This window comes from Pecten maximus, chromosome 7 (assembly GCF_902652985.1).
Source record: "Pecten maximus chromosome 7, xPecMax1.1, whole genome shotgun sequence".
Classification (NCBI taxonomy): domain Eukaryota; kingdom Metazoa; phylum Mollusca; class Bivalvia; order Pectinida; family Pectinidae; genus Pecten; species Pecten maximus.
The window spans coordinates 1,311,470-1,339,119 of NC_047021.1; the positions used below are offsets into that span (position 1 = coordinate 1,311,470).

General features: G+C 36.2%; 2 protein-coding genes across 3 annotated transcripts in view; both read right to left on the reverse strand.

Annotated features, from left to right (window-relative positions):
- Positions 1–14,520, reverse strand: part of LOC117331283 (inter-alpha-trypsin inhibitor heavy chain H3-like) — a 37,235-nt gene extending 22,715 nt beyond the window's left edge. For both annotated transcript variants that reach the window (XM_033889894.1, XM_033889893.1), the window contains exons 1-5: positions 14,335–14,520; positions 10,511–10,713; positions 2,767–2,877; positions 1,849–2,096; positions 15–169 (exon numbers count right to left, since the gene is read on the reverse strand). In XM_033889894.1, the coding sequence (XP_033745785.1) occupies positions 15–169; positions 1,849–2,096; positions 2,767–2,877; positions 10,511–10,713; positions 14,335–14,406 (789 nt within the window). In that variant the 5' untranslated portion in view covers positions 14,407–14,520. The remainder of the gene's footprint in view (positions 1–14; positions 170–1,848; positions 2,097–2,766; positions 2,878–10,510; positions 10,714–14,334) is intronic.
- A 2,299-nt stretch (positions 14,521–16,819) lies between these two features.
- LOC117331281 (inter-alpha-trypsin inhibitor heavy chain H3-like) lies at positions 16,820–26,429 on the reverse strand. The gene is made up of 13 exons (XM_033889889.1): positions 26,306–26,429; positions 25,445–25,602; positions 24,535–24,645; positions 23,897–24,144; positions 23,386–23,549; positions 22,850–23,141; positions 21,947–22,632; positions 21,227–21,317; positions 20,727–20,849; positions 20,045–20,314; positions 19,228–19,335; positions 18,333–18,605; positions 16,820–17,664 (listed from the first exon to the last, which is right to left on the reverse strand). Exons 1-13 carry the CDS (start codon positions 26,369–26,371, stop codon positions 17,468–17,470), a joined length of 2,787 nt encoding a protein of 928 aa, XP_033745780.1. The 5' UTR covers positions 26,372–26,429; the 3' UTR covers positions 16,820–17,467.
- Positions 26,430–27,650: the final 1,221 nt, after the last annotated feature.

The following is a 27,650-nucleotide window of genomic DNA, read 5'->3' on the forward strand; positions in this document are numbered from 1 at the left end:
GATATCAAACATACCAAAATATCGCCACCATCTGTCTGTCTCTCTACGTCATAGGAGACCGTAAACTGGCCGTCTATCCCGTCAGAAGTTTGCTGTTCCATGTTAGGTTGGTATCGGATGTGGACATTCCGGTCCGATATGTGTTCAATCACAGCCAAGTCATTCGTAGCTTTAAAAGAATTTACAGGTTGAGAGAAAATCTATATCAAAATATTCCTATATTTCCAAAAAGCATAACATCAGGATAAATGTGATAGCGACACAGAGATGTAAAATATTGTATCGATATAATGTGTAAAAATACTGGCTTTTAACCAAAACATGCACACAAAACATACACATAGCTTATAGCTAATAGTGTAAGGTAAAAAGCTTCCCAGCGAGAATAAAAAAAAACATACAAAAAGTTCCAGTATTCAGATGTCGTTACTGAAATATCCAATTTGGTAACAGAATGTTTCAATATTTTTTTTCTAAGAAATTGCCGACATTTAGTTTGTGGTGTGAATTTTAATAAACGTATCTAAAATAAGTTTACCGTGGTAATGCACCTCGTTGCTACAAAATTGCAAAAAAACAGTGTCATTTTATTCGTCGTGTTTACTTCTGCCAAACATTACATCACAAACATAGCCTTGGAGGAATATTGATGTGGGTTAATGTGGGTTTATGTGGGTCAATGTAGCGCCTCATTCCGTTGATCAATAGTGTATTTGTGTAAAAGATACAGTGTTGTACATTGTTCCAACATGTTCATTCCGCTGACGACATATTGTGAACAAGTCCAACGTTGTATCAGTACTACTTGACACGAAGGCTGTTTTTGTTTTTTGTTAGTTTAAATGTCCAAATTGATGATGTATGATAAAATAACACCAAAATATATCATGTACGACAGTAAATTAACGAAAAACAACAAATTACGCATACGATCTCAACTTTCACTTTGTCAGTGTATTCATGGTTGCGACTGGGATTGGCTGTCATGGCAACGATAAGGACTGTGGTTTTACCAGTGTTGATTCTACCAGCTCGATATGCTTTTTGAAGTTATCTGTAATTTATTAATTTGATGAATTACGATCCATCTCATCAGTGTTTCCGTGTTTATTGATTTAATACCGCCTTCGCTACCAGTAACCCTAAAGAGGTCCTAACACTTGCTCTCTATATCGCCCCTGTAACTCATTACTCAAAACCAATGCAGATCCAACAAATCTTATCACCTGTAGGATGATTTTAGGTGAAAGTAGTGAAATTAACGTCCAATCTTGTAAAAGAAGCAGTCAATTAAGCGCTGATTTGGCAATTGTGACCACTTTGTACATCGCAGAATAGTTTGAATAAAATATTTGGACGATTGAACGACACTTTTGATTTATTTTTAAGCCTGCTAAATATGAACATCATGTTTATTTACACATTTAAATGCTGATTTACCGACTAAATGTTTATGTTGTCCCTCGTGACGGTCACATGACTATAAAGATAATTAAGAACAAGAGCAAGTAACGGAGACCTGGAAACCCAACATAAAAAACGGGGGAGTGGAATAACAAGGTCATGTGAAAATAAAGTGCTTTCAGTTGTTCTAGATACATCCGCAACATAAACCCGCATGCGCAATAACAATTAAGCCCTGCCTAAGGGTATAGTTGATTGCCTTTATTGTATGCCTAAGTAATATGATTGCCGGGATAAACAGAAAATATGTCCGAAATAGTTTAGTGATTCGGAAGGTGTAGAAAAAATATTTACGGATGGAGGACGACGGTCGACAGACAAAACTATAATTTGGTTTATTCTGAACCTTCAGAGGATCTATTTTGTAAACCTGTGTATACATACACGTAATGTCGATGTTGGTGAGAAGATCATTTCTAATTGGTGGAACTTTGAGATTATTTATCGCCCTTGACTCAAAGATGTCTACATCAACACGCAGGTCAGACACAGGCTCCCCAGGCTTCACGTAGATCACGTGATTGTAGGCACCCAGCTTCCGCTGTAGCAGTTCCTGATAACGGAGTTCGAATGTCAACTTTTCTTCAGCAGCCACGTTAACGTCAATGTTGAACTTGTTTGTCTCCCTTGGCCTGCATGAGTACATAAAGACAAAGGATAAAGTATAATATCCTGTTTTGGAAAAAAGTAACTTTAGCTAAATTTAATATTGCAGTCGTTGTCCATAGTGCAGACGACGTTAGAGGATATATAATCGTGTCTTCGGTGATACCAAAGATATTTCAAGATGTTAGCAACACGAGAAAAAATTGTATTACAGAAGATACTGTTTATTACATTTTATAGCGAAATGTACCGAGGCAGCTCAATATCTCCATTAGTGAATTGTGATACCCTTCCAACGGCTCAAAAATGCGCGCCATATCGTGATGTTATGTACTTTATCTTGCATTATGACGTCAAATAACATGACGGAGAGCTATTTGCCAACCTTAAGTTTGCCACATTGTCGTTTTTAAGCAGTGTTCTGATTGGTCAAATCAGAAGTGATATTTTTCACCAGAAATAAAGGTCGATTGCCTGCCTAAGTTATAAACACATTGGCTTCTGTCCTACCTCAGTGATTATTCAGAGAGAACCTACCTGAAAGTCAAAGGGACCGCTGTCCTGTCTTGGTGATTATGTAGAGAACTTACCTCACATATATATGGACCGCTGTCTAGTCTTTGCGATAATGTAGAGAACAAACCTCAAACAGATATGGGCCGCTGTCCTGCCTTGGCGATACTGTAGAGAACATACCTCACAGATATATGGGCCGCTGTCCTGCCTTGTGTCACCGCCGACTCGTACTCCTGACGTGCCGCTTCCTTTGTCTTCACCTCGCCAGCGTAAGTTTGGTTCCTCACAGATCTAGGAGGTAAGGTATGAAGGTATTAATGTTGAGAAAATCACCCATGGTAAAATAACATACGTTATGCTATATGATAAAAAACATCAATTAAGATTATATCTGGTAAGATATTTTTAGACTTCACGAATTAAGATAGGAAAGTATGTTTTAAAGTATATAAAGAATATATTTACAGATTTTAAGTAGTTTTGTGTGATTGTTATTGACGTTATTGTTCATTAACAGAACAATGCTAACATTCAAAAATGTATATAAAAAAACACCGCCAGAGAAAAGTTAAAAGGATCCACGAATATATCAATACAATGAAATCAGCATGGTAAAGTTATATATTATAATTATGTGATTATCAGAATAATTACAATGATGTTTATTTCCAACAGCTTATACAATGATTCCTCCATAAATATGTATAACATCACACCCGGTAGCTCCAATAACCAGAAAAAAAATCGAACAAATAAGACCGAATGAACATAAAAATATAGAGGCGGTACACTACTATCAGGTATGTATCCACTTTAATGTTGAAAGATAAAATAAGAAGCTTAAAGTTTAAAGGATGGTAAAAGTGTAAAGTAGGTTACTATTGGAGAGTGGTAATAGTGTAAAGTGGGCTACTATTGGAGGTTGGTAATAGTGTAAAGTAGGTTACTACTGGAGGGTGGTAATAGTGTAAAGTAGGTTACTATTGGAGGGTTATAATAGTGTAAAGTAGGTTACTATTGGAGAGTGGTAATAGTGTAAAGTAGGTTACAATTGGAGGGTGGTAATAGTGTAAAGTAGGTTACTATTGGAGGGTGGTAATAGTGTAAAGTAGGTTACTACTGGAGGGTGGTAATAGTGTAAAGTGGGCTACTATTGGAGGGTGATAATAGCGTAAAGTACGTTACTATTGGGCAGTGGTAATAGTGTAAAGTAGGTTACTATTGCAGGGTGGTGATAGTGTAAAGTAGGTTACTATTGGAGGGTGGTAATAGTGTAAAGCAGGTTACTATTGGAGGGTGGTAATAGTGTAAAGTAGGTTACTATTGGAGGGTGGTAATAGTGTAAAGTGGGCTACTATTGGAGGGTGGTAATAGTGTAAAGTAGGTTACTATTGGAGGGTGGTAATAGTGTAAAGTAGGTTACTATTGGAGGGTGGTAATAGTGTAAAGTAGATTACTATTGGGGGGTGGTAATAATGTAAAGTCGGTTACTATTGGAGGGTGGTAATAGTGTAAAGTAGGTTATTATTGGAGAGTGGTAATAATGTAATGTAGGTTACTATTGGAGGGTAGTAATAGTGTAAAGTAGGTTACTATTGGAGGGTTATAATAGTGTAAAGTAGGTTATTATTGGAGGGTGGTAATAGTGTAAATAGGTAACTATTTGGAGGTATGTAATAGTATGCAGTTATCAAATGGGTACGAGGGCGATAGTAATTTTGTCAGCCCCGAAGCAACAATTGTTGCACTAGGGCTTTAGCCCGAGGGCAACCGTTGTTGATGAGGGGCTGAAAAAATTACTATTGCCCGAAATATCCCCATTTGATAACTGTTTTATTATACTTTTACGTTTTTTTCTCTATATAGATGTTTGTGCTGGTATGAGAATCTGCTATATAGTCCTCCTTTAACTTGATAGACGTTTGTATGACCCTTTTAGTGTTTTGGCTATCTCTGTCCGTTAATAATGACTCGGTCTCTACGTCTGTGACGTTTTGAAAACGCGTGTGTTGATCCATGTTTGACAGTTTCGTGAGAGAAAACAAAATGTTAGGCTACTGTCTGCAACAACAATCAATGTGTCAATTAAGCGCTTGCATGTCGTTGTGTCTTTCAAACGTTCTGACGACGTTACAGCAGGGGTGTGACAGTTCGCCGTGTGACAGTTTGTCGTGTGACAGTTTTTTCGAACTGTCACACGGTGTGATAGTCCTGGAAACACATGCGCAATCCTCTCGAGGCTGATAGTCAAATTATCACATTACTTATATATAGAGTAAAAAGCGAAAAGGTATAATAATGTAAAGTAGGTCACTATTGGAGGGTGGTAATAGTGTAAAGTATGCTACTATTGGAGGGTGGTAATAGTGTAGAGTAGGTTACTATTGGAGGGTGGTAATAGTGTAAAGTAGGTTACTATTGGAGGGTGGTAATAGTGTAAAGAAGGTTACTATTGGAGGGTGGTAATAGCGTAAAGCTGGTTGCTATTGGAGGGTGGAAATAGTGTAATGTAGGTTACTATTGGAGGGTGGTAATAGTGTAAAGTATATAGCTATTGGAGGGTGGTAATAGTGTAAAGTAGGTTACAATTGGAGGGTGGTAATAGTGTAAAGTGGGCTACTATTGGAGGGTTATAATAGTGTAAAGTAGGTTACAATTGGAGGGTGGTAATAGTGTAAAGTAGGTTACAATTGGAGGGTGGTAATAGTGTAAAGTATATAGCTATTGGAGGGTGGTAATAGTTTAAAGTAGGATACTGTTGGAGGGTGATTATAGTGTAAAGTAGGTTACTATTGGAGGGTGGTAATAGTGTAAAGTAGGATACTATTGGAGGGTGATTATTGTGTAAAGTAGGTTACTATTGGAGGGTGGTAATAGTGTAAAGTAGGATACTATTGGAGGGTGATTATAGTGTAAAGTAGGATACTATTGGAGGGTGGTAATAGTGTAAAGTGGGTAGCTATTTGAGGGTGGAAATAGTTTAAAGTAGGTTACTATTGGAGGGTGGTAATAGTGTAAAGTAGGTTACTATTGGAGGGTTATAATAGTGTAAAGTAGGTTGCTATTGGAGGGTGGTAATAGTGCAAAGTAGTTACTATTGGAGGGTGGTAATAGTGTAAAATATGAAGCTTTGAGAGGGAAGTAAAAGTGTAAAGTAGGTATCTTTTGCGGGTGGTAATAGCGTAAAGCATGATACTTTGAAATAGTGGTTATATTGTATACTATGTATCTTTGAGCGGGTGTTAATAGCTTTCAGAGGGAGGGTTTTGAGAGTGGTAATAGCGTAAAGAATGAAATTGTGAGTGTTCACATTGCTAAGAGTTTTATAACTTTATATATGTGGTAATTTCATGAAAGATGTAACGTTAAGAGTGTGGTAATGTTTTAAGGATGTGACGTTTAGTGGGTCGGTAACGTGTAAAGTATATAACGTTTAGAGGGTGGTAAAGGTGTAAAGTATATAACGTTTACAGGGTGGTAAAGGTGTAAAGTATGTGACGTTTAAAGGGTGGTAAAAGTGTAAAGTATGTGACGTTTAAAGTGTGGTAAAAGTGTAAAGTATGTGACGTTTAGAGGGTGGTAAAGGTGTAAAGTATGTGACGTTTAGAAGGTCGGTAACATGTAAAGTATGAAACGTTTACAGGGTGGTAAAGATGTAAAGTATGTAACGTTTAGAGGGTGGTAAAGATGTAAAGTATGTAACGTTTAGAGGGTGGTAATGTTTAAAGAATGTGACGTTTAGAGGGTGGTAAAGGTGTAAAGTATATAACGTTTAAAGGGTGGTAAAGGTGTAAAGTATGTAACGTTTAGAGGGTGGTAAAAGTGTAAAGTATGTGACGTTTACAGGGTGGTAAAGGTGTAAAGTATGTGACGTTTAGAGGGTGGTAAAAGTGTAAAGTATGTGACGTTTAGAGGGTGGTAAAGGTGTAAAGTATGTAACGTTTACAGGGTGGTAAAAGTGTAAAGTATGTGACGTTTAGAGGGTGGTAAAGGTGTAAAGTATGTGACGTTTAAAGTGTGGTAAAAGTGTAAAGTATGTGACGTTTAGAGGGTGGTAAAGGTGTAAAGTATGTGACGTTTAGAGGGTGGTAAAAGTGTAAAGTATGTAACGTTTAGAGGGTGGTAAAAGTGTAAAGTATGTAACGTTTACAGGGTGGTAAAGGTGTAAAGTATGTGACGTTTAGAGGGTGGTAAAGGTGTAAAGAATATAACGTTTAGAGGGTGGTAAAGGTGTAAAGTATGTAACGTTTAGAGGGTGGTAAAGGTGTAAAGTATATAACGTTTAGTGGGTCGGTAACGTGTAAAGTATATAACGTTTAGAGGGTGGTAAAGGTGTAAAGTATGTAACGTTTAGAGGGTGGTAAAGGTGTAAAGTATATAACGTTTACAGGGTGGTAAAGGTGTAAAGTATGTAACGTTTAGAGGGTGGTAAAAGTGTAAAGTATATAACGTTTAGAGGGTGGTAAAGGTGTAAAGTATGTAACGTTTAGAGGGTGGTAAAGGTGTAAAGTATATAACGTTTACAGGGTGGTAAAGGTGTAAAGTATGTGACGTTTAGAGGGTGGTAAAGGTGTAAAGTATATAACGTTTAGAGGGTGGTAAAGGTATAAAGTATGTGACGTTTACAGGGTGGTAAAGGTGTAAAGTATATAACGTTTACAGGGTGTTAAAGGTGTAAGGTATGTGACGTTTAGAAGGTGTAAATAGTGTAAAGTATGTGACGTTTACAGGGTGGTAAAGGTGTAAAGTATGTAACATTTAGAGGGTGGTAAAAGTGTAAAGTATTTGACGTTTAGAGGGTGGTAAAGGTGTAATGTATGTAACGTTTAGAGGGTGGTAAAGGTGTAAAGTATGTGACGTTTAGAGGGTGGTAAAGGTGTAAAGTATGTGACGTTTAGAGAGTGGTAAAGGTGTAAAGTATATAACGTTTAGAGGGTGGTAAAGATGTTAAGTATGTGACGTTTACAGGGTGGTAAAGGTGTAAAGTATGTAACGTTTAGAGGGTGGTAAAGGTGTAAAGTATGTAACGTTTACAGGGTGTTAAAATAGTAAAGTATGTGACGTTTAGAAGGTGTAAATAGTGTAAAGTATGTGACGTTTACAGGGTGTTAAAATAGTAAAGTATGTGACGTTTAGAAGGTGTAAATAGTGTAAAGTATGTGACGTTTAGAGGGTGGTAAAGATGTAAAGTATGTGACGTTTAGGGGGTGGTAAATGTGTAAAGTATGTAACGTTTAGAGGGTGGTAAAAGTGTAAAGTAGGTGACGTTTAGATGGTGGTAAAGGTGTAAAGTATGTGACGTTTAGAGGGTGGTAAAGGTGTAAAGTATGTGACGTTTAGAGGGTGGTAAAGGTGTAAAGTATGTGACGTTTAGAGGGTGGTAAAGGTGTAAAGTATGTGACCTTTAGAGGGTGGTAAAGGTGTAAAGTATGTGACGTTTACAGGGTGGTAAAAGTGTAAAGTATGTGACGTTTAGAGGGTGGTAAAGGTGTAAAGTATGTAACGTTTACAGGGTGGTAAAAGTGTAAAGTATGTGACGTTTAGAGGGTGGTAAAGGTGTAAAGTATGTGACGTTTAAAGTGTGGTAAAAGTGTAAAGTATGTGACGTTTAGAGGGTGGTAAAGGTGTAAAGTATGTGACGTTTAGAGGGTGGTAAAAGTGTAAAGTATGTAACGTTTAGAGGGTGGTAAAAGTGTAAAGTATGTAACGTTTACAGGGTGGTAAAGGTGTAAAGTATGTGACGTTTAGAGGGTGGTAAAGGTGTAAAGTATATAACGTTTAGAGGGTGGTAAAGGTGTAAAGTATGTAACGTTTAGAGGGTGGTAAAGGTGTAAAGTATATAACGTTTAGTGGGTCGGTAACGTGTAAAGTATATAACGTTTAGAGGGTGGTAAAGGTGTAAAGTATGTAACGTTTAGAGGGTGGTAAAGGTGTAAAGTATATACCGTTTACAGGGTGGTAAAGGTGTAAAGTATGTAACGTTTAGAGGGTGGTAAAAGTGTAAAGTATATAACGTTTAGAGGGTGGTAAAGGTGTAAAGTATGTAACGTTTAGAGGGTGGTAAAGGTGTAAAGTATATAACGTTTACAGGGTGGTAAAGGTGTAAAGTATGTGACGTTTAGAGGGTGGTAAAGGTGTAAAGTATATAACGTTTAGAGGGTGGTAAAGGTATAAAGTATGTGACGTTTACAGGGTGGTAAAGGTGTAAAGTATATAACGTTTACAGGGTGTTAAAGGTGTAAAGTATGTGACGTTTAGAAGGTGTAAATAGTGTAAAGTATGTGACGTTTACAGGGTGGTAAAGGTGTAAAGTATGTAACATTTAGAGGGTGGTAAAAGTGTAAAGTATTTGACGTTTAGAGGGTGGTAAAGGTGTAATGTATGTAACGTTTAGAGGGTGGTAAAGGTGTAAAGTATGTGACGTTTAGAGGGTGGTAAAGGTGTAAAGTATGTGACGTTTAGAGAGTGGTAAAGGTGTAAAGTATATAACGTTTAGAGGGTGGTAAAGATGTTAAGTATGTGACGTTTACAGGGTGGTAAAGGTGTAAAGTATGTAACGTTTAGAGGGTGGTAAAGGTGTAAAGTATGTAACGTTTACAGGGTGTTAAAATAGTAAAGTATGTGACGTTTAGAAGGTGTAAATAGTGTAAAGTATGTGACGTTTACAGGGTGTTAAAATAGTAAAGTATGTGACGTTTAGAAGGTGTAAATAGTGTAAAGTATGTGACGTTTAGAGGGTGGTAAAGATGTAAAGTATGTGACGTTTAGGGGGTGGTAAATGTGTAAAGTATGTAACGTTTAGAGGGTGGTAAAAGTGTAAAGTAGGTGACGTTTAGATGGTGGTAAAGGTGTAAAGTATGTGAAGTTTAGAGGGTGGTAAAGGTGTAAAGTATGTGACGTTTAGAGGGTGGTAAAGGTGTAAAGTATGTGACGTTTAGAGGGTGGTAAAGGTGTAAAGTATGTGACGTTTAGAGGGTGGTAAAGGTGTAAAATATGTGACGTTTACAGGGTGGTAAAAGTATAAAAAGTATAAAGTAGTGAATAATGTTAAGTACGTAACGTTTAGAATGTCGGTAACATGTAAAGTATGTAACGTTTAGAAGGTGGTAATGTTTAAAGTATGTGACGTTTGGAGGGTGAATGATGTCATACATGGTAGAGTGTAACAATCTATGTTACTCAGTATTTAAACACTATCCTAAGGAGATTGAAAATGAATGTCATACATGGTAGAGTGTAATAATTTAATTTTGTATGAAACACGCATTTTCATTTGCTGAAATAATTTTGTTATACCTCCATAACAAAATTTTTGACGTTGCGAAATGTAACGTCATTTTTGATTGGCTGATGACGTTGCGTAATAATTTATCACAGAAAAGAGTTCGCCAAAGAAAGTGAAATATCTTGGTGTGTATAAGACGAAATTAAATTATAAGAATTAACATTAATTATTTTTTCTGTTATACAGTCATAACATAAAAAACTGGAGTGTACTCTCTTCATAAACCGCTTCGCGGTTTATTTGAAGTACACTCCAGTTTTTTCTGTTATGACTGTATAACAGAAAAAATAATTGATGTTAATCCTTAAATAATTAAAGTTACGGAGTACTCAAACACTATCCTACGGAAGCCGAATAGGATCAATGGAAATAATAAACTTTGTTGGTATCATTAAAAAATAAATAAAAAATCTCGTATATACGAGTTTCTTTCTCGTATACGAGTTTATTTCTCGTATATACGAGAAAGAAACTCGTATACGAGAAAGAAACTCGTATATACGAGATTTTTTTATTTATTTTCTAATGATACCAACTAAGTTTATTTTTTGCATTGGTCCTATTCGGCTTCCGTACTATCCTAAGGAGATTGGAGATTGATGTTATACATGGTACATTGTAATACTCTGAGTTACTTACAGAGTGAAGTTTGTGATGAAAGCTTCATTAGGAAGAGTGACTTCAAATGTGGTCTGATGTGCCCGAGTATCAGGATTTACCAGCTTGCTTGTTACAACTGTCGTAGCAAATCTGAATCTGATATCGGACTTAATATGCAGATAGTAGATTTTCGGCCCGGTGGGGATGTTGAGCTCGGTGGTGTGAATCGGGCCGTCAGTCACCTGGAATGGAGTCAACATAGCAGGAAAAGCACGATCTATGTTCTCATTTTATTACTTACATTGTATTTGGGTGTGATATACACCGCCGTCTATAAGTTCCTACAGAATTCGCTCAAAATGTTTTGATTTTGAGTAAAAGTTACGGTATATCTTTGAAAAAAGGTTTAGATGCATTTTTGGAATATTTTGGAAAATCGGTTCGTACATGTTCATCCTATATTTAGAAAGGTTAAGCCCAGCAATACAAGTGACTTCTAATAGTAATGGTATTTGATAAAAACAATAACTGAGGGAAGTTGATCAATCAATTTGCTGATGACACTGCCTTTACTTTATCTGACGAGGAATATTCCTGAAACTCGGTTTTTGACATTTTAGATAACTTTGGTAAAGTGTCTGGCCTTAAGATAAGCATTGAAAAAACCGGCAGTGTGGTTTGGTCTAAACGGGATTGTCGAGAGGAACTTCCAGATAGAAATTTGATCAGGAATCAACAGGGAGTTGTTATTAGGTATTACTTTACTGTCTTACCCTACATCTTGAAGTAGAAATTTCCTAATTTGCCACCATTTTTTGCTAGATTTCATGCTTAACAAAAAAAGTTCTGTTGACAAACGTTTCCAGATATCTTGAAGATCAAATTGGAAAAGGTTTTTCTTTCTAAAACTGATACAAAAATGTGGGGTCAGAGACCTTAATTTTCTGTACTGAACTAATACTTGTTATTGTTCGGGAAAATATTTTAAGTGCTCCAGTTACACAAAAATATAGAAATAAAATGCAAAACCTGTGTAACTTCCCACTTTGTTGTTTAAAAGTTTCATATTTTATTGAACATTGCACAGTTTTACAATAAAAAATGAATTAGAAACATTTTTGTGGAAATAGTTAATTCGAAAAATGTGAAATTTGAGTCTTGCACAAAATGCAACAAACAGCAATTTTAACGACAGGCCAAGGGCCATGTCTTTCTCTGGGCATGGTAGTATTTAATCTATTGTTGTCAATTTTCTTGCATTTGGTAATCATAATTTGTTCGTCAGAGCGATATTTTTACAGTTCAGTTAAAATCCCATTTTTTTCCGTTTATATTTATTTCTTTTATAGAAATGACATTTTAGTCACAGACACAATGAGAGAGCGAGGAACAACAGTCAAAACGACCCCTTTTTGAGCTCGCGCACTGCGTACGCTCCTAATTGTGGGTAACCTAACAGTGTCGCCTAGTAGGAGGTATTATATACATGTACATACACTAGTATACATGTGTACAAGCCTAGTAGGAGGTATTACATACATGTACATACACTGGTATACATGTGTTTCACCGTTGTTGCTAAAATTAGTCATTAAAACTTAAATTTCTGAAAGAATTCCAGTTGATATCGAATAATTTTGATTGTTATTAACACAACAACTACACAATACCTATAATCTGGCGTCACAACATACAGCCATGAATGCACAGTTAGGCTAAAAATCTGTTTACAATGTGCAAAGCAGCAATTTTTTTACCGATGGCTATAGTTCTCGGGGCTATAAATAGCCACAGAGAACTAAAAATGACAGTTGAATGGACCATTTAATGTGGCAGTCTAAACGCCACTGCAGTCGTATTATCGTGTTCAAAAATCTATATATACCAATTTTCATTGAATTCGTACTTATAAATTTCCACCAATCAGAGGCCAGGACATGGCGACAATTCTGTTAAAATGTAAAAGTGGGTTATTAGAGTGACCGCTGTCCCTTGATGTACCTGCATAACAAATATTAACAAAATAGGACAATATCAAAATTTGGACCTATAAGAGGTCCTGGCGGCCATCTTGATTAACAGATCGGAAAATAAAGGAGCAGTTGCACATCCTCTGACCGTGATGAACACTTGTGTCAAGTTTAAAAAAAGTCCGTCATATACTCCAAAATGAGTCGGAAACTTTTACGGCGAAAGAAGAGAACAATAATAAAAATAATCATAAGAAACGAAGTACAATGCAATCACAATAAGTCCCCAAGTTTGTTTTGTTTTAAAAAATGAGGGACACTTTAGAGCTGCCCCGTCCTTCTAGGACTCGTCGGCAATGTTAGGGACATACTGCAACTGTCTCGTCCTTCTAGGACTCGTTAGTGATGTTAAGGGCATCCTACAACTGTTTCGTCCTTCTAGGACTCGTCGGTGATGTTAGGTACATCATACAACTGTCTCGTCCTTTTAGAACTTGTCAGTGATGTTAGGGACAACATACAACTGTCTTGTCCTAAGACAAGCTAGTGATGTTAGGTTCATCGTGTGACTGCCCCGTCCTTCTAGGACTCGTCAGTGATGTTAAGGGCATCATACAACTGTTTCGTCCTTCTAGGACTCGTCAGTGATGTTAGGGACATCATACAACTGTTTCGTCCTTCTAGGACTCGTCAGTGATGTTGGGAAAGTCATACAGCTGTTTCGTCCTTCTAGGACTCGTCAGTGATGTTAGGGACAACATACAACTGTCCCGTCCTTCTAAGACAGGCTAGTGATGTTAGGGACATCATACAGCTGCCCCGTCCTTCTAGGACTCGTCGGTGATGTTAAGGGCATCCTACAACTGTCCCGTCCTTCTAGGACTCATCAGTGATGTTAGGGACAACATACAACTGTCCCGTCCTTCTAAGACAGGCTAGTGATGTTAGGGACATCATACAGCTGCCCCGTCCTTCTAGGACTCGTCGGTGATGTTAAGGGCATCATATGACTGTCCCGTCCTTCTAGGACTCGTCGGTGATATTAAATGCATCATACAACTATTTCGTCCTTCTAGGACTCGTCGGTGATGTTAGGTACATCATACGACTGTCCCGTCCTTCTAGGACTCGTCAGAAAGTTATCCACTCCATGTTAGGGTAAGGGTGCCTGAAATATCTGTTTTCACTTTTGAAAATAGATAAAAGTCTGTTAGAGCGAGATCAGGTGAATAAGGCGGATACTCAATCAATTTAAAGCCACAATCGTGAATGGCAGCCATGGCAATGGCAGACTCTTTCACCCTAACCCTAACCGGTTTTGTCCATTTTGCAAAAGCCACTTGTCTTGTTTACCTTAGAGTGTTACCTCGTCGATATAAACTAAACAAATGAGGCCAGTCCTGGGGTACACGGCCCTAAATTCAGAGAATAGTAGGACTTAAAACAGAACATACATGAGTACGAGGCTGACAACTTATCAATCAGTCCTCGTATATAATGAATTGCAATAATGTTGAATTCATTATAGTTTTTATTTTCCTGATCTTTACCACTACTGTTTTAACCATGACGGATGTTATTACATTAGTATTAACTCATCTCTTTATTGTAACTAGACCAACAACATGCTAACAACACGTACACATAAGGGGCCGCGGTGGCCGAGTGGTTAAGGTGTACCGACACTTTATCACTAGCCCTCCACCACTGGGTTGCGAGTTCGGAACCTACGTTGGGCAGTTGCCAGGTACTGACCGTAGGCCGGTGGTTTTTCTCCGGGTACTCCGGCTTTCCTCCACCTCCAAAACCTGGCACGTCCTTAAATGACCCTGGCTGTTAATAGGACGTTAAACAAAAACAAACAAACACGTACACATATAAATTCGTACTAACCGTATTGATGTCCGTCATAGCGCCCACCATGGCCACCAGGAGGCATATTGGAGTAACCTTCACTCTCAGCATTCTGATTTCTTTCTGAAGGCGAGTGACGGGTCTCTAACATTTATACGCAGTAGCGTCGAATGTTGTTGGGAAAAAGATGAAGATAAATGGTTTGGAAAACCCCAGGAAATCCCTAACGAAACTGTGCGTAAACAAGGCTGAATGACCTTGACACTAAACGCAGCTTCAGTACCAGGCAGTGAGCGATGAATCAACGGGAAAACCACACTAATGACTCCCATGATCTGATTCTCAGGACCCTACTTGACCTCCCCAACAACATCTTCGGCTCTTCAAACAAGTTATGAAAATGTTGGAAGATCAAAAGATTTTTTTAACATCTTCCATTTTTTTTTTTTTTTTTTTTGGTGTTAACATTTAGATGACTAAAATTATAATACTAAAGGGAAACGGAAACAATATTTCAAAACACCTTTACATACAAGGTTTGAGAACTATTTTTCGTTGACTAAATGAAAGGTTTAGATCAACATAATAAGATATCTATATAATAAGACGGAAAGTTACTTGATAATTTAGACGAAGAAACACAGATTAAGCAACATTAACCTGTATCATCAGAAAACAAATATCGGTACACCGAATCATCCCGAGAGAATTATCATTACACCGCATCCCTGATCCTGTCATTATTTTAGTGATATATCTATAAAGAAATCTGTTACCGAAAAGTCTTCTAATAGGTTTACACTGATCTAGACCCTGACCGGGTTTTAATATGATACCTCCTTTAATATGTGTGTCAATGAAATATGTAAGTCAAGCGGCATGTTGATATGTTACAGATATGTAAGGGAACTAATTTGTCTTGATGCATATCTGTTTGATCTTCTTTATATAAAACCACTTAACATATAATATAGCATATATAATGTTTATGATGCTGACGAACATTGTGCGTGGCCAAAGTAAACTAATGTCGGCCGCTTCAGAGAGGAGGTGGGTGTATAGGTTTCTCCAGAATTTGTTACAAATATTGTATGTATTTAGTCTCTAATGTAATGTTGATTGAGGACTAATTCCGCATAGCAGGTCCGCCCCCGACGGACTTTATACACGCCTTGGCAGAAAGCTGCGGTAAATACAACAGTAACATCCAAGTACATAAAGTTCAATTTTTTTTTTACGAAAGTGATATCGTACAGCCTTCACCGAAATAGTGGAGTAGAAAAGTGTGATTTAAGAACCCTCGCTGTAAACGTTCATGTACCTAATAGTTTCAATAATTAGGCTATGTTAGTGACTCGGAACAGAAAACAGGGATGTACAGCTGTCATAGAGCCTCAGTATTAAATATCATATGGGATAGAAAAATTATACTCCAATTATTCGACTTTTGCAAGGACTAAGAAGAATAATAACATTACTTTATAAAACTTTTCATTGTGATACAAATAATTGGTTTAGATATAGTGGTCCGTATGTGATGTAGTATACAGTGGACCGACAGAGCTATACGGAGCATGGCCGACATGTTTGTTTATTTTCAAATAACTAAGAAGTGATGTTAAAGGGGCTATATCGCTTTGTATAAACGTATTTCGCTCTTTTGCCGGTAATTTGCTTTCAGGTAAGCGCAGTATACTTTACATTTGACTGTTTACAAGATTAGTCCACTTCTGTGAAACATTTATACAGAATATACATGTAGCTAACTTTCAAACTGTCATTGATTAACACTACAAGTAATCACGTGATTTTTGGAACCTTGAATTATACACACTGAAAACTTGAATTCAACTCTAATTATTCTGATAATATACCAAGTATTCTGATTGTATACTAATACCACTGATCAGTATCGTGACAGTGTTCAGTATCGTGACAGTGGTTAGTGGTCAGTATCGTGACAGTGGTCAGTATCGTCACCGTGGTCAGTATCGTGACAGTGGTCATTATCGTGACAGTGATCAGTATCGTGACAGTGGTCAGTATCGTGACAGTGATCAGTATCGTGACAGTGGTCAGTATCGTGACAGTGGTCAGTATCGTGACAGTAGTCAGTATCGTGACAGTGGTCAGTATCGTGACAGTGATCAGTATCGTGACAGTGGTCAGTATCGTGACAGTGGTCAGTATCGTGACAGTGGTCAGTATCGTGACATTAGTCAGTATCTTCACAATGGTCACTATCGTCACAGTGGTCAGTATCGTCACAGTGGTCAGTATCGTGACAGTGGTCAGTATTGTGACAGTGTTATGGTGTATAAAATATTTAGTATCAATAGAAAACCTTTGACTATTGCCCAAAAGAAGCAAATGAAGCAGTTTCGAAATTGAAATCACTGTAATGAACACTACTGATACTACCAAAATGTATTAATCATATGGGTTAATGTTCCCTAGAAAGTGATCACAGCATTTGAGTAAATATATTTGTTTCCAGTATACATGTACTAAGGCAAAATCAAGGTAGACTTAAGTTACTGTATTAATACAACGCATCAAGTTGCCAACAAATACAGACACAACAGAAGAAAGCCAAAATGGTCACAAAACAGTCATTCTAACTTAAACACTATAAAACGAAGATAAAATATGTACAAAAAATATGTAGACTTGTATGGAAACATGGGGAAAAACAAGGAAAATAAAAAACATCCAATGCATCTTATATATTCATCGAACTATAAACATGGTTGTTAACAAGTTTTACATACATGGGTATCTAACTATAAACAATGTAAATAACAGTATAGGGGATATGATTACGTACTTATTTTTGTCTTTGAAAGCAGGCCCGAATATAATAAAATGTCGCTGCCACAACATACAACCCTTATGTCAAGCTGTTGATATTGTCACACACACTGTATTTCATTTGAATTCAGACAGTATGAAGCAGTTTGACAGTTGAAAGCAATGTGTTTAACACTTTATCAATACATGTTACTCGGGTTGTTTTTGAAGTGTAGAATACTAGATCGCAAAAACAACAAGTCATATGTAAAAGCAAGGTTCGTTATCATGCAGTACATTTTGAAGTAAAGAAAAGAGTGATATGATCATTCTTCAGTTTATTTTACTACAAACAGTGATATTTTAACAGTTGTAGCTGTTATCACGCGGCGGGCTGTAAATTCCACAGGAGGGGAGATCTGACAATCCAGCAGTCCATGTCATTACTTAACTCTACTGACATTGCCATCTGACGTATTCCTGTTGACGTCTTGGCCATCAATGACAGTTCCTTCAATTGGCTATTTGGAGATAAGTGGAGATTCTGGTTTTCTTTTATTTCGCCGCTGATTGGAAGAGCTGAAATATTCAAGAAATAAGGTTATATTTCTATGTGATAAAGCACCTAATAATGTGTGATTAGAATAACAGGTGCTTCAGGTAAGAATTTGTATTGGTTGTTAATGTATTTAATTTGTTCAATCCCAAGAAATATCGTCAAATTATTCAAAAATAATAAATGTATTAGTAACACAATCGATGCTTCATTTTAACAAGGTTGGATGGAATTTGCCAATTCAAATAGTTTTTTTCCTTAAAGAGGAAATCTAAAAGGCATATTATTTTAAAACAAAAACGCTCTTTCGTATTTGATAATCATTTCAATTTGGAAATAAGTACATTTAACATATTTAGCTTCTCGTACAAATAATAATGCGTTGAGCCTGAAAACTTATAAAGAACGGGAAGACTGATTTTCCTGAGGTTAATTTAGCTGCTAAATGTCATTCGCCATGCTACTTTGCACAAAATCCTACCATGTTTTCTGTAAAATGCTTAAATTCGAAGCTATTACCCAGAGACAGGAGCTGTAATAATTGAATATGCAATGGTATAGTTGATACTGCTGCGAAACCATATAACCGCGGCTCCTACTTCGTACTTTAGAATATCTAAGGGCATTTAATGAAGCCGTTGACTTGATAGATTATAGTTAACACATATCTGTAGTACGTATGTACACTAACCTAGAGACCCGTTCATATCTCCAGATACAGTCTCTGTGAAATTAAATTCAACGACGAGTCTGCTGTTGTTAAGTGACGTCACCTCGAGTTTGACCCCTGACCCTTCACTTCCCTGCACATATGTGTAAAATGTATTAGAACTCCAGTCTTTTCTCGTCCCATTCTCCACGATGTATGTAGGAAATAATTCGGTCACCGTGTTTGCATCAATTGTCACGTTCTTAATACTTGTTCCGTCTTGGTTATGTTCGAATCCAGCGTTCACAAGGGTCCCTGCAAAAATCATCGTTTTGAAATACAAATACTTATATAGACACATACATTATTTTCCATACATATACATCGTTTATATGGCAACTGAATCGAAGAAAAAGGTGTGTGACGTCTCGTTGCATGTTTAAAAGCGGACCACATCAGGTGTTTTATTCAACGACAGTCATACATTAGCATGTGTCACACATATCGACGCATTTGGAAATAATTTTATAATAAATTTAATAAATCATATAATGCATATATGAGATGCTTATTTTTCTTCAATTTACGCTGATATTTCAAACATTATCTAGTATATATTATGAACTATCTACATCATTTTACAAATTAAATATAACAAGTAATTTGTATGACTACTGTACAAGGTATAAATGTCGATGAAGAAACGTGTGTTTCAAACAGAGGTCATGTGCAGATTATTGTCTAACTGCTAGTATCGACATCGGTTATATATGATATGTACATTGTGTAACACTTGAAACAAAATGCGTTATGTAATGTGAAGCGCATTCGAGCGATTACACAGATGAGGTAGTGCGCTTTATCAATGGTGTATTTCATCATTTAACATTATTATTTTTATTATTTTATCCGAAGCTTAATAAATGTAAATACTTACCTGTGTCGATATCGCGGAACAGATTATAACTCATTGTTTCATCCGCCTGACTGGGATTCTCCACACACAATGGTAACTCAATACCTTTAACTCCAACCAGGGTGAAGCCTGTAACACGGGGAGGTACTTTAGAGAATCCAGCAGAGATTATCAATTTATCTCAATTCGATTTCAAATGGGAAAAATTATATCTACTCATCTTATCTTCTCGTACATCGTACTTACCAGTAATGTGTACACATAGGTGTATGGGGACATAAAATCGTCCAAGCATTACAAAGGTTTACAGGATATAACTAAAGATCTGTTGATTAAGACTGTGACATGATTTAATATCCTTATAAACGAATATCATAATCTAGTGATAGAGATACATTGCGATATAAAGTAAAGCATCGGCACGACACAGAAGTCATTTAGAGGACAACCTTATGGTAATATGTACAGCGGAGATATTGTAATATAGATTTCTGGAATTAAAGCTGGTGTGTACAAAACATTGGCATTAACAACCCAATGTGAGCAGTTCACAGCAAAAGCCGATTGTCAGGCAATCTATAATACCAGGCTTCCTACCTAAAATACTTTTATTTTAATAAACATTTGATTACTTACGTTTCTTATGATGGCCTAATTTCTATGTCAGTGTCTATTTCAGAGCCCGGAAAGTTTCATTTTTCTCATTTATAGGATTCTAGAGTAAGTACCACCAAGTCTGTTTTCACTAAAGAAGTTTCACACATTTTACATCATCTGTTTATTACTTGAACTGTTAAGCGTCCTATATAATTGAAACATTCTTGTTGCTTTAACTCACCGGAAGTTCTTTCGTGCGGTACTGTTGTCGATTTCAGATTGTTCGTGTTACTTGATGTTGTTGTCTGCTGTGTTGAAGTTGTAGAAATGCTTGATGAGGTAGTACCCCTCGTGTTACTATTAGCCATTTGAGAAGACATGCCGCCAACACCAGAAAAACCACCTCCAATCACAGCACCAAGGGAGGATCCGCTGTTCATGGCATCGAACATGTCTACGCTTTGAGGGGGAAGTGCCATATGCGTTTGACTAAATCTAGCACTGCTACTCACTGAAAGGAAGTGATGATCAAATTTACTATTTTTCAAAAACTGTCAAATGCAACATATAACTATATTTAGTCTATTGTATCGTAATTAAATACCTGTACTGGTATCGTTATTTATAAATTACTCTTTACCTACAAGAGGGTTTCAAACGAAAAGAACTGTTGACATCTTTCGGAATTAATTATCATGCCAACGATAAACTATATCGGCTACGTGTGTCTTGAACTATGATTTTAATTAAACCTCTTTACCATAGGATATGAAATAAGTTATTGCTTAATTATTTGAAAATCTTTATCTATCCACATCTTTCATCAACTTATTGAAATAAACATACGAGGACATTGGTTAAATTTAATCCAAGATCATACGTGCTACAGCAAACAAATTATCGATCAAAAATTGTAAACTTACTTTTTCGAAACATAGGTGGTGCTGGGAGAGCCATTGGGACTGGTTGTCCCATAGACATTGGGGCTGGTTGTCCCATAGACATTGGATTGTTTTGGAAATTTAAATCAAGAGCCGAAGCAGATTCTATAATACAACCAAATATAGTCTACTGTTGTTTAAAAGTGCAGGTAAAAATAAAGCTCATTTAATGATGTACGTTTTTCTTAGGTAGAGAGGCATTCATAAAGTGCAGATGGCATGATAAATATATGTTTTTAGTCTCGGGGCAATTGTATGAGTTGTACTCGTATCTGTCATCCGAAGACATACTTCACATAGCACAATGTGTAAACCGCTGTGAAACATCTACGGATATTTCTGTGATATTGTAGTTAATGATCTTGAAAATTTAATCAATCATAAAACGAAATAAAAAAATATCACTTTTACATATAGTTATTTTGCTCAATTATATAGCATCATTTGATAATAAATTTTACGAATTAAAAACAAATAAATACCTGGACTGTCCGGGAGGAGATCAACGGCCGACGATTGTAATTTATCCGGCAATGACACCACCATTGATGTAAAGGGAGTCACAAAGTTGTACTGTAATATAAACATGTACAGTTTATAATAATTACCGACGGTTAGTAGCATATTGGTCATTGTAGATGACATACAAGAAGTAGCATACCTGTTGATAGTTGTTATAGCAATATTGTACCAATATGTTGTTAAAATTAAATTAGTTCATCGCGTAGAATCGATCATGCTTAACCTGTTGATAATTTAAATGAATGCAGTAGGACAGCCTGGTAATGGGTGTTTTTTAAGCAAATAACTCTGTATTATGGTATGCATAAAAATGTGATAGAGATATGTAAGTTCAAATAGGTTTCAGAAAAAAATGTGTAGGGAACTGTGTCATTTTGGGTCAAATATCGTGATGTTTTTTGCATTTTTTTTTTTTTTTTTTGAAGTGTTTACGATGGTATTCGCAGGTGTGAAAAACAAAGAAAAAATAAGTTTACTTACCTTCACAACTGTATCAAGATTGCAAATGCATTGATTACAAATTATATACTTTAATATAGGTAAAAATGTAGGGTTAACTACCTATGTTTACATATCTAAAACATTTGCCTTATTTTTCAGAATTGGGCGTTTTTACTGTATACTGCTACGTTAGCAAATGATATAAACCTATCTCAAGGTGAATGATCAAGCTTCAGTACCTTTAACGCCATGGTTATGATAGTCTGTTTCAGTTCTTCTTGTTCTGTCTCGTTTGTTGATGCGTCCATCTGCTGTATCCTTTGTTTAATGGTAAGATAGGCCCATATCTTTTCTGTGATAGAGTAACTGTCGGAATTTAGTGTAGAATTGAGATGAATCACTCCGTCTGTAGGTACGTCAAGAGTAACCAACCCGTTAGAGTCAGTAGCGATAACGCTCGGCTTGATATCATACGTCAATTCGTTCGCCATTTTACCAGCTACAACAACTTCAGATCCTTGAAACATGTTGGGGACTATAGTTTTTGTCAATGTGTTTTCATCCACAGAATCCGGAAGATATCTAAATGTGACGTTTTGTAAGAGAACTGCTGAAATTTCGGAGTAAAAATCTGAGATTTGAAGGGCAGCATCAGCGTCCTCATAGATCTTGCGTCCAAAGCCATTGTTCTGAGCTGCCAGTCTTTTTATGAAATTATAATCTGCACGACTACCGAATGCAAGAGAAAAAATGGGAATGTTATCTTCGTTGAATTTAATCACATTCTTAAGGATTTCCTCCGGATTTCTTTGTCCTACCGTAGGCTCCCCATCAGTTAGAAATATAAGGACAGGTGCTCTTGTCTTGTCCTTCCGTTCGTCTAACAAGGCAACTCCTCTTCTGAGTGCACCGTCAATGTTTGTACCTGTCAAACAAGAAATTAATCAAACATCAATGTTTGTACCTGTAAAACAAGATATTTATTACAATATTAATGAAACATTATATAAGGTCTATTATAATATAGAGATGTCATGTCGTCAGCATTAATAAAACCGTAGCCATAATTAATTTACGGAGCTACGGAAATACAGTTGACAAGGTTCAGGATTATGGTTTATAATCGATGAGAATATAGTTACCTCCACTCGCATACGCTTGTTTCACATACGTAGCTGCCCGTTCAATATTCACTGCTGTTGCAGGAAGGAGCTTTGCCTCCATTTCCCATGGATAAATACTTGAACTAAATGTTAAAATATTCAATCTGTCCTCGGATTGAATTTGCGATAAAATAGTTGACATGGCTTGTTTCAATTGAACCATTTTTCTCCCGCCCATAGATCCACTTTTATCTAATATGAACACAACATCCTTTGGTTTCGGTGGTAAGCCACTCGGTGCAAAGAAATGAACGAAATATCCATTCACCATCTGGAAAAAGTAAATTTAAATGTACAGTGATGGTAAGTGACAAAAACGTTTACTCTGATTAGATATAATCTATACACTATACATAATGTTAACAGAAATATAAAGGTTTTGTTTTATAATCAATGGGATAACTGATCGGTATATCTACGAATCAGATATGTCATTGTATACATTAAACTATGTGAAAATAAAAGTTAAATACGATTTCTAAAAAAACTAAATGTGATATTTTAACACAACCCACCAAGAGATCACCGCCGTCAAAGTTCCTATCGATGTCATATTTGACTTTGAACTGACAATCTAAGCCGTTCGAGTTGCCTGCTGTTTGTGTATTAAGGCTAGGTTGGAACAAGATGTGAGCTCTCTCTGGGGACGGACGGGTAATGGTTATAGCTGCATCGGCATCTGAGGAAAAATATCAACTCTATAATTACAATATTATTTAGTTTGTCAAGAACAAAAACTCTACTGAAAACTTAGCAATTTATATATAGCATTGTAGCAGGAGCCTTTATGATATACTTAATCTGTCAGAAAATTCTGTTTTGCATACCCTTTTTTGATGATTCCTTTAAGGTACAATGATTCCTCCAGGAAATAAATAGTTTGTCAAATGATTGAAGTTCACAGTACTTACGTATTACAGTGAACGTTTACATACTTTTATATAAATACTATCACGAGTGAATTATCAATCTACTAAATAAGAAACTCTTCATAAAGTAAATTCTAGCTAACCTTGTATTATGTACCTTTTTGGTCCTTTATTGTGAACATGTCACTCTTTATAGGTGGAATTCTGAAATTTGTGATATTTCTAGATTCTTCAATATCCACCTCAATCCTGAGGTCCGCCACAGGCTCCCCTGGCTTTAAGTAGATCAAGTGACTGTAGGCACCCAACTTCCGCTGAAGTAGTTCCTGGTAGCGTAGTTCGAATGTTACTTTGTCCTCAGCAGCAACATTAATTTGAATGTTGAACGTATTGGTTTCCCTTGGCCTGTAAATTGTATAAAAATATGAGTGTCTTAGAATTATTTTCGAATTGATTTTGAAATGAAATTGATAGTTCATTTATAGATAAATAATTAGTTAATTCATCGTGAGGATAATAATTATTTTATCATTATCTAAGCGACATCATCATTTTGTATTAACTGAACACACATGTATATAGAAATAGCATGATACCACTTGATAGTCATGTCTGGAACACTCAAAAATGCAAACAGCCTTTGGACCGGCCACTGCAGTGATTACAAGGCCGGTATGATTAATCCTAACACTTTTCACCCCTACAACTTACTTGACAGAAACCTGTGACTATAATATGATATCGTTCATCTCTTATTAACTTACTTGACAGAGACCTCATCCCTTACAGACTTACTTGACAGAGACCTGTGCGGCAGATTTGCCTTGACTCCTGTCCTTTTCATACACCTGTTGGGCGGTCTCTTTCGTCGTGACGTTACCAACGTATACCTCGTTCCCTACAGTTCTGGAAACAGGTAAATATATATCAAAGTGTTATACAATGTATGCGTTAGATTAACTATTATTCATAAACGTAACCACAATTAAAGGTATGTACCCCCGTATAATCCAACAAATCAATTTTTGATATAGTTCGTCAGAGTAAATTCCCATAAGGTCGTTAGACAATAGACAATATTAATAATAATAATAATAAATGTTATTTTATAGACATACCAATATATTTGCTGTCTACATATATGTAAATTATTTATAATCACCCGGTATAATGTCAAATATTAAAAAAAACGTTACAGTGTATCAAATTTATAATCTGTTCAATTTCTTTATAACTAAATTCATTCTTTTACCCCCTACTGTTTTGCTTATACGTACACTATTTTTATGACATTGACGGACAATTCGCACTCGGACCAGTAGAAGTTATCATTCACGGGAATATAAATTGTCGACAATTCAGTAATAAGACCGACGAAGAGGAAACGATAGTGAATTATTAGAAAATATATAGAGAGTGTGCTTACTATAGCAGTTCTTCCAACTTAATGTCAAATAGTGTCTTCAATCTTTATTCATAACAATATATATATTCAAAATTTTGGATACATATTAAATAATTTCAAATATGTGCTTAACACATACTTTGAATAAGTAAACTATCTCTATACATTGTCAGATCAACAGTGTGTTTAATCATATCTAAATATTTCATCGAATATATTTTTATGAAATTTTCTTTTTTTTTTAAATCATAATAAAACACACACAAAATAAGTTTTCAATTCCAAGCATACACCACTTACAATGTAAAGTTAGAGATGAATGCCTCGTTTGGAAGTGTGACGTCAAATGTTGATTCACGCGCCGTAAGGTCAGGGTTCACCACTTTACTGGTGACGACTGTTGTAGCAAACCTATATCTGATATCGGACTTGACGTGAAGAAAGTAGATGCTCGGCTTCTAAAACAAATAAATATACATGATGGAGCAAAATAGTTTTATCACGGATTAATCACGGGTAGATGCCGAATCAACTTTTATCTAGATACAATTTGGAATATATGCATATACTACTTTTCAAATCCAATATTTAGAATTATACTCTTATAGGATAAAACAATCTCTTTGATCGTATAATGTACGCAGAGAGGAAGAAAACAAGCCACGAAGTTGCCTCTGTGATGCAATGCTGAAAATTGCTTTTGTTGAAGTCGCTGTTTCTGGTCAGGTTTTGTAATAGTCATGAAAAAAGTCCAGAGTGTACTGTTTATCAGATAACAAGTATATATCGTTATGATCTGTTTAAACAAAACCGCTATCAAATTTTGAAATATTACTTTCTTGTCCCCTTGTTCTAGTAACATAAAGGAAAACCGTAAATCTGTCAACACCCCCTACCGCATACACTGCAAAGGTCGTCTAGTGACCTCGGCGAGATGTATACTGATGTTACGACTACGTCAACAGTTACAAAAAAATATATGTGTTTGTTTTCTGTCCATTCACACGGTAGGGATTTAGATTACTGCCGTCAGACAACCGACGTATCAAATATGTAATGTAGATTTAAATCGTCATGAAAACCACTTATTTCCTTTTTTATGAATTAAAACCTTTCTATAATATTTCAGTCTAAAACATCACTCGCTAAATGATACGTTACCTTTGTTTGAGCTTCGATCCTGCTGAGGACTACAATACATATCAGGACAGCGTAATACACACTCATGATGCTCAGTATGTCACTATGTATGTTGTGTCTGGAGAAGTCCGTCAGTATATATACACAACACAGGTAGAGGATTCCTAGTATACCGGAGTACTCCTGGAAAATCTCTGACGTACGACCGGTCACGAAGTTGTAATTCATTCCATTCCGTCAAAGCAATGTCGTGATTCGCATTTGCAATTCGAAAAATAAATGAATTTTTTAATCCAGATTTAAATAGGTGACATCATTAGATACTAGGTAGATCTCTGAGCCAGTTTCTAGGGGAAAATAATTTAATTTATACAATTGATGGTAGTGCTTTCATCTATATAAATCCTACATCCTAAATTTACATAAAATTATGTAAACAGAGGTCATGCATTATAATCAGGGCAGCTCAAAATATACTAACAGTGTCACCGTAACCAACGCCTGCTACTAGTAGTACGCCCATATAGTGTTAGTCGCTGGGCACGTGTCATGTGATTTAATATGAGACTAATTAATTGAAATATATCTATTGTTTAACAAAATTGTGTTACGTGTATGTGTAAGTGTAATTATGGTATATTTACGATTTACGACCCCTTTGCGTCCATTGAAATGTTTTACAACACATTTGTATCCATTTAAATGTTTTGCGGTCCCTTTGTATCCATTTGAAATGTTTTACGACAGTCCCTTTGTATCCATTGAAATGATTTACGACACCTCTGTATCGATTAAATGATTTACGACCCTGTTTGTATCCATTGAAATGTTTTACGACCCCTTTGTATCCATTGAAAGTGATTTACGACCCATTTGTATCGATTTAAATGTTTTACGAACCTTTGTATCAATTTAGATATTTTACGACCTCTTTGTGTCCATTGAAATGTTTTACGGTCACTTTGTATCCATTGAAATGTTTTGCGGTCACTTTGTATCCATTTAAATGTTTTGCGACACCTCGGTATCCATTTAAATGTTTTGCGGTCCCTTTGTATCCATTTAAATGTTTTGCGACCCCTCGGTATCCATTTAAATGTTTTGCGGTCACTTTGTATCCATTTAAATGATTTACGACCCTTTGTATCCATTTAAATGTTTTGCGGTCCCTTTGTATCCATTTAAATGTTTTGCGACACCTCGGTATACATTTAAATGTTTTGCGGTCACTTTGTATCCATTTAAATGTTTTGCGGTCCTTTTGTATCTATTGAAATGTTTTACGACACCTCGGTATCCATTTAAATGTTTGCGGTCCCTTTGTATCCATTTAAATGTTTTGCGACACCTCGGTATCCATTTAAAT